The 7,046-nt window shown below is 43.1% G+C and overlaps 1 protein-coding gene across 2 annotated transcripts in view; it reads left to right on the top strand.

Annotated features, from left to right (window-relative positions):
• The first annotated feature begins 77 nt into the window (after positions 1-77).
• The window catches only part of vwa8 (von Willebrand factor A domain containing 8), a 22,433-nt gene continuing 15,464 nt past the window's right edge, over positions 78-7,046 (top strand). For both annotated transcript variants that reach the window (XM_087145721.1, XM_022232323.2), the window contains exons 1-17: positions 78-379; positions 991-1,068; positions 1,435-1,490; positions 1,707-1,781; positions 2,025-2,135; positions 2,249-2,416; positions 2,851-3,015; positions 3,115-3,164; positions 3,314-3,422; positions 3,661-3,765; positions 3,901-4,035; positions 4,218-4,352; positions 4,833-4,910; positions 5,314-5,474; positions 5,691-5,804; positions 6,196-6,364; positions 6,916-6,993. In XM_087145721.1, the coding sequence (XP_087001847.1) occupies positions 241-379; positions 991-1,068; positions 1,435-1,490; positions 1,707-1,781; positions 2,025-2,135; positions 2,249-2,416; positions 2,851-3,015; positions 3,115-3,164; positions 3,314-3,422; positions 3,661-3,765; positions 3,901-4,035; positions 4,218-4,352; positions 4,833-4,910; positions 5,314-5,474; positions 5,691-5,804; positions 6,196-6,364; positions 6,916-6,993 (1,926 nt within the window). In that variant the 5' untranslated portion in view covers positions 78-240. The remainder of the gene's footprint in view (positions 380-990; positions 1,069-1,434; positions 1,491-1,706; positions 1,782-2,024; positions 2,136-2,248; positions 2,417-2,850; positions 3,016-3,114; positions 3,165-3,313; positions 3,423-3,660; positions 3,766-3,900; positions 4,036-4,217; positions 4,353-4,832; positions 4,911-5,313; positions 5,475-5,690; positions 5,805-6,195; positions 6,365-6,915; positions 6,994-7,046) is intronic.

The following is a 7,046-nucleotide window of genomic DNA, read 5'->3' as shown; positions in this document are numbered from 1 at the left end:
GTCGATTTAAATTGGCATTTTTTGTCAAAAGAGGGCAGTATATGCAATTAGTGGACCATGAGAGTACGAGTCGAGTATAGTACGGGCCATCACATAACCCTGCTGAAACGGTACTGTACGGGTTGAAGTGCATGTCGGTTTCAACTGTATTTTTTGTGATAACGCACTTTTCAATGCAAACATAAAATACAGATATGGTAAAACTGTGTCATAGGTGACACCGAGAAGACTTCAGGATTCATGCTGGGCCTCAGAATTGCCAGTATGAGCGCGGAGAAATCACTCCGTCGCTTGCGGCATCTTGGCGGCGTGTTGGCCTCATCGCCGTCCGGTGGGACTGCTAGAATCTCGCCCCTTCTCTGCGCCAGCTACTCGTCAGGTGAGTTGGTCAGTTTACACCATATCCAAACCAAGTGAAAGGTTCAGCATGTAGGCCTAGGCCTACTTAGGAATTAGTCAGTTGAGCCATGTATTGATACATCTGGAATACTATCTAGGCTGTCGTTTATTTAGAAGTAGGAGTAATTGAACTTACTTGATCAACAAATTAATTTGACTTGATAAATCCTAGAAATGTCATTTTGTCTGGTTGATATTGTAGGAAAAGACCCTTATGTAATAAAATGGAAACAGATAACACGTTTTGCAGGTACACTTTTTCCATAGGGTTGTGCATAAAATACATTGCTTGTTTTTCATTCAAACCCATAATGCATTGTGAACGCCGAACAGGTTTATTGGGGTCTTATATAGAACAATAATTTAAAAGAAGCAGTTGCTTTTTTCATGGTGAGATTACAAGTAATAATATACTGGTACATGTATATTGAGATTTGAATGTAATATGCATAATTCAAACCGTAAAACATTAAGTCAAATCCAGAATTGTTTTAAAAACATAATTGCTACAAAAATATAACTTCTACAGGTGTGAGATTTAAATTCAAAAATTGCTCTTAATCATAATAAATGGATTCCTTTGAATTGTAGATGGCAGAGTTTCCATTGGTGATGTGAGTCGGACTTTGAAGACACCAGCTAACCCTGAACTGGTCCCCATCAAACACTGTGAGTTACAGTGGGGTTTTACCCTTGTAACCATCTTTTGCAGGGTTTAAAACTGATTTATGCTCTCGCATTCAAGGCCAAGGTTTGGAAAAAGAGATGGGAAGAAATATGTGACACCAGAAAATTTGAGTCTGAACTGAGATTGAGTGAAGATTGACGTCATAGGATGAATGTATTGTAAGGTTGTCCCAGGACCATTGGTGAATGTAAAGTTAAACTTAAAGGTGGGTAGTTCCAGTTCAGATGAATTTTCTGTTCAGTTTATAGCTTAAAAAAAAATACCTCGTTTGGTATTTCTTCTTGTTGAGGTTATTGTTTCCATTGGCACTGACTATCAACAACTGTGCATTGGTTTGTCCTTTGTAGTGTCTGACAACCTGCCCCAGTCTGTGATTCGGCATCTGCGATGGATAATGCAGAAGGTACGGCTGAAAAAAGGGGGTGGGGATGGGGGAGGGGCGTGCTTCTGTCAGAGGGCGTAGTAATGTTTTTTCCATATTTTTCTCTCTTTAGTTCATTTTCAAATGATACTTCTCCTTCTAATACTTGCTGGAGATGTTTTCAGTGGTTTTCCTATAGATGTCCCTATTTTGATACGTTTTGATTGGCATGAACGGTGATGGTTATTGTCTTCCCAGGATGCACTTGGCCAAGACGTGTTTTTGATTGGACCGCCTGGCCCGTTGCGTAGAGCTATCGCAATGCAGTATTTGGTGAGTGTATTCTGTTGCCCCTGACTCAAACCTTCTCAGAGCAAACCTGTTATGGCTGTTGTGTGTGACTTCCTAGCCGTGCCACAAAATGCAGTCTGAAGGATGAAAAGTGTCAAGTCACTGTCAATTACTTGTAAATGAGAGCTGTGGGCGTCGTCTAAGACCCAGCATATGTTGTCTTTTGAGAATGAAAGACTTACGGTTCTGTTGGAAGCTGAATCTTAACTTGTGATGTTGGCATAGGAACTGACAAAACGTGAAGTGGAATACCTAGCCCTCACGAGAGACACGACCGAGTCCGATCTGAAACAGCGGCGAGAAATCAAGGATGGAACGGCCTTCTACATTGATCAGGTATGTCAAATGACCGTGTGAAATCGATAGCCCTGGCACAACTTCATCAAGTTCTCAAATGAATAACTGCGGAGTTTCATTCTCTTGTTTTGGTTTTGCGGTGGCCTTGGCAGTGCGCTGTACGAGCAGCCACCCATGGTCGCATCCTGGTTATTGAGGGTGTGGAGAAGGCCGAGAGGAATGTCCTTCCAGTCTTGAACAACCTCCTGGAGAACAGGGAGATGCAGCTGGAGGATGGCCACTTCCTGGTGGCAGCAGACAGATACGACAAACTGCTCAAGGTAACAAGTTTTCTTTTCTTACTAGTCTTTAAATGTTCTTATTGACGTCTTTATTCATCGGTTGCCAGAACTGATGATGCATTAAATTTGGCAAGAGAAAAAGAAAATGTGTTCAGCATCCTCACCTGTCTTTTTTTTTGGTGGGGGACTTTGAGACTGACTTCCTTTGTATCTAATTTTGAAGAGATTCCAAAGACAGAAAGTGGTAGTGATTGCCGTTCCTGAGAGATTTTATTTCTTGCTTGGGAAAATATAGATTTTAGTTCTGCGGTAAAAATGGGAAAAAAAACAAGAGAAAAGCCTGTCATGTGAACTTGAGAGAAAATCTGCCATCTTTGGTTTTACATTTTTCAAAAAGGAAGCTGTTGGATCTTGTTTTCAAACTTGCTTTGTAATCACAATTTTTCTGTATTACTTTTTTTTTTTTACCAAAGGACCATTCTCAGGAGGAGTTGGACGCCTGGAAGCTAATCAGGGTCAGTGAGGATTTCCGCGTCATTGCCCTGGGACTCCCGGTCCCCCGTTACCGTGGCAACCCCTTGGATCCTCCCCTTCGCTCTCGTTTTCAGGCTCGTGACATCAACCCCCTGCCTTTCAAGGTAAAAAGTAACATAAAAAATGGCTAATTCAGGCCCTAAATCACATCAACTATGAGTATATTTTAAATTATTCGTAAACTTTTCTCCTCTGATTTTCAGGATCACTTGGAACTTCTGAATGCCCTGGGATCTAGGCTTGCTTCTGAAAAGTGAGTCAAAAAATGTTTTTTCTTTGGTTTGGAACCTTATAAGCATGTAGCCTTGTTTGTGCCTAAGTTTCGCAGACATTTTGGTTGTTTTTACCCAAATCAGTGACAAATTTATTTGCTCTTCGTTGGTTTGTGCTTTGTGTGTTTAGAGTGTCTCAGATTTTGTCCTTTGCCACGGCTCTCCGCCATTCCGAGTTGGCCACTCTCAGTCTCCCAGACTTTCCGATCGACAACCTAGCAAGCATCGTCCAGATCATGGTGAGTGCTTGACTTTTTGTTTTCTCTTGTGTTCAAGATGATATTAACCAGGGATTTCACAAAACAGGGCTTTGTTTTTAGTTCCGGCTTCAGGGTTCAGGCTCCCGGGCTCATATGTTGGAAGATGAATCCCAGGTTTTGAAAGAAGGTTCTTCTCTTTAGTGTGCACCTCCATGACTGGAGGAATCACGTGTATTAACAAGTAGAGTTTTGTCCAACTTTGATATTTCCTCTGTAGAATTCAGTGCCCAATATTTCAGCCCAGAAACTCCTCTATCAGCTGTACCCTCACGCAGTCTTTCTACCCAAGGAGTCCAGAACTGTCGTCCTCGACGCTTTGAAGGTAAATTCCAGAAATACCGACCGTTTGAAGTCCCTTCCCTGTTTGCCAACATGCATTTCAGTCCTGGTTCTCCCAAAGTACTTGAACTTCATAAACTGACGGGTGACTGAATATGTAGCTTCCTCCTGTTGACAGAGATTTGAATTGCTGGAAGACAAGCACGGGAATTTGCCCAATCAGAGAGCAGTCACAGTCCAACCGACCCGTCACAATGATGCGCCCATGGCAGTGGCTACCATAGGAAGCAAGGGTGAAAGCTTCCAAGTTGAGGTAACCTTGAGTTTGAAGGAAAAAAATCCATTACATGTACTCTGAAGGTCATTTCATTTTTGGAAAGGGAACAGAATATGTGGATTGCCAGTAGTTGTTTCATCTCTTGGATTTTTTTGGTTGGTTGTTTTAATCAGATGAAGTGAAAAGTATTTTGAACATTTCGTGGCCTTTTTATACAGGTCCCGGCAGGTACCACAGAACCTAGGCCCCACCACGAGCACCAACGCTTTATCAACACTCTGTCACACGAGGGCGTCCTTGCAGACTTGCTTCTCTCTCACTCCGTGCAAGACTTCTGCATCATCGGCCCCAAGGTGAGACGCATACAGGCTCTGAACCCACAGTTCATTTTTAATTTCACTTCTTTCCTGTAGTGAAATGGTGGGATTTCCCGTCAGAGTACCGAAGGCATTGCAGCTCACAAGCCTGGAGAAACTCATACAGGGATTTGGTGGTTACTTCATGAGGTGGGAGGAAAAATCCCAGGTTTTCTTTGCAAATCCCACAGAAGGACATAGGAGCTGGGATAGCCAGTCCATACGATGCATAAAGTGGGATTCGAACCCAGGTCACAGATAGAAACTGAAGCATTTACCACTGTACCAAATTGACGCCCCAGGTATTCTCACAGTGTGGCAATGTTGGTCACAAGCCGTCCACTCACCCCCACCTGCCCCCCCTTCCACCCAGTCACTCTACCTCTTCAGAAATGAGTAACAACTCCCAGGTTCTTTAGGTTTGGGCAGACTTAACCTTTCATGTTTTGTCATGTGTCAACCTTATTTTTTACTCAGGGCTGTGGAAAGAGTGTTCTGACCAGGAAGTTTGCTGACATCATGGGCTACAAGATGGAGCCGGTCATGCTTTACCAGGTTGACAAACAATAACAGTATTGTTCGTGCATTACTTTGTGAAACAGTTCTCTCTTTCATATTTTGGTAACCCCCAAATCAGTTTTGCACAAACCTTCCTGAATCCTCCCAAGTTCTCCAGTGTGCAGGAAAGAGTGACTTATTCTTTGAATTTTAAATTTCAAGGGGCATGAAATCTACATACTTTACAAGGGAGTAGGCTTGTATCTTCCTCAATCCTACAAACTCCTTCTAAATCCTTTAAATGGATGGTTATGAAGGATTTGGACAGGTTTTGGTAAGGTTAAAACTCAATGAACCCTCTACCAGAATGCCTTTACTTGTAACAGGAGTGCCTCTGTGGAATGATATGACTGCACTGTTTCAATTACAATTTTTGTTATTTCCGAATGTTTGTTTTTAGGATATGACCTCGCGTGACCTCTTGCAGCAGCGAGGGACGCTACCCAACGGGGACACAACCTGGCGTCTGGCGCCTCTCATTACTGCAGCACTAGAGGGCAGTATTGCCGTGCTGGACGGTCTGCACAGGGTCAATCCTAGCACGCTGGCTGTGTTACACAGGTATGGGCCGTAACAGTGAACCTAAAAACCATCAAAACCAATACTTTCACCTGGGACTGAAATGCCTGGTAGGGAACACTTTCACATTTACCTCAAGTTCAAAATTCCAAATTAGAGTAGATACCCGATTTTTGGTTTAAGCAAGCTAAACCACATACAGATCGGTGTATTTCAAATGAATGGCTGTGTTGCATCCTTGTCTGTGGTATTTAACAGGTTGGTCCATGACCGTGAGATCAGCTTGTTTGACGGCACCAGACTACTGAGAAACGATCGTTTCCAGGCGCTCAGAGACCAGTCGGGACTGACTGATGCACAGATGAAGGAAAAGTGAGTGGCATTCCGGAAACTTTGCTTTGAGTAATAAGTTCCTAATAAGTATTTGTTTTTGACTTTGGAATGATTTTGTAAAAAAATAGACTACTGCTTTTTTCTGCGTTGATGAATTGGTGGGGTATTTAAGAATGCGTAAAAGTGCCATACTGCTGTTAAAGGCTTGCCAGTAAAGAATTATTGAAAACAAATCTCTGCAAAATATTTGAAGATTTCTCGGCCATCGGTTTCAGCAGAAAGTTTCAAATGCTTGAGGAGGTTGGAATGAACACTTGTCACTAAGATGCTAATCCCGATGGCTGAGACAGGTTCAGAAATTGAGCCAAACACAGTTTTCACGCACACAACAAGTTACATCACGGCTTCTTGAATCACCTCTCTGTCCTAGGTCCATCTTCCCGATCCATCCATCTTTCCGCATCATCGCCTTGGCTGAGCCCCCGGTCATCGGCAGTAGCACACAGCAGTGGCTCAACCCGGAGCTGTTGACCCTCTTCCTGTACCACGACCTACGACCTCTGTCCTTAGCAGAAGAGATGGACGTCATACGGGGCATGGTGAGGCAGAGATTTGCTGACCTCTGAACTTTACAGGGTCATGAGCCTTGAGGACGTTGGGACAGTCCCCTAAATGTGCACATACCACCAACATGATGTTTTAGCCTCTAAAAAGCATTTTTACATCTCCAGCTTGCCGTATTTAGAAAGATATTCTGACTCTCAAGATGTCCTCGTTGAAAAATCTGTCGCTGCTTGTTGAACTAAGGCAAAGATTATTCCAAGACTAAGGGGCAACATGCCCATTGCAGTTATTACTGATCATAGAGAAACAACCATTCCAAAAAAGTCCTACCAGAAACCACAAGGGTTTTGTTTTTCACGGGGTTTGCTCAAACCATAAACCGTAGAATCGAACACCGAACTTGACACAGAAGACTAGACTCTGGTTGGCTTGTGAGAATTCCACGATCTCCATATAAGTACACGGCGTCACTGCATACAAATATGCACACCCAAAGCCTCATATAATTCCCATCAAAATCTGATAAAAAGTACCTCTTCCAGAAACTGACAGAAAATGCAGCCAATGATTTGCTTGTGGTTTCTAGGTCCCTAACACCAACGTGGCTGTGCTGGAACCTTTGCTGAAGCTGACGCACTTGCTGAGGAACTCCGGAGACACAACAGTAAGTTGATTCATCGTCATTGAACTCTTAATCTTTCTGAGAAGATTCCATGC

Source organism: Acanthaster planci, linkage group LG14 (assembly GCF_054643075.1).
Source record: "Acanthaster planci isolate LZ-2023a linkage group LG14, COTS_SCS, whole genome shotgun sequence".
In the NCBI taxonomy this organism is placed as follows: domain Eukaryota; kingdom Metazoa; phylum Echinodermata; class Asteroidea; order Valvatida; family Acanthasteridae; genus Acanthaster; species Acanthaster planci.
Note: the sequence above shows the minus strand (reverse complement) of the source record. Positions and strands in the feature narration are given on the sequence as shown.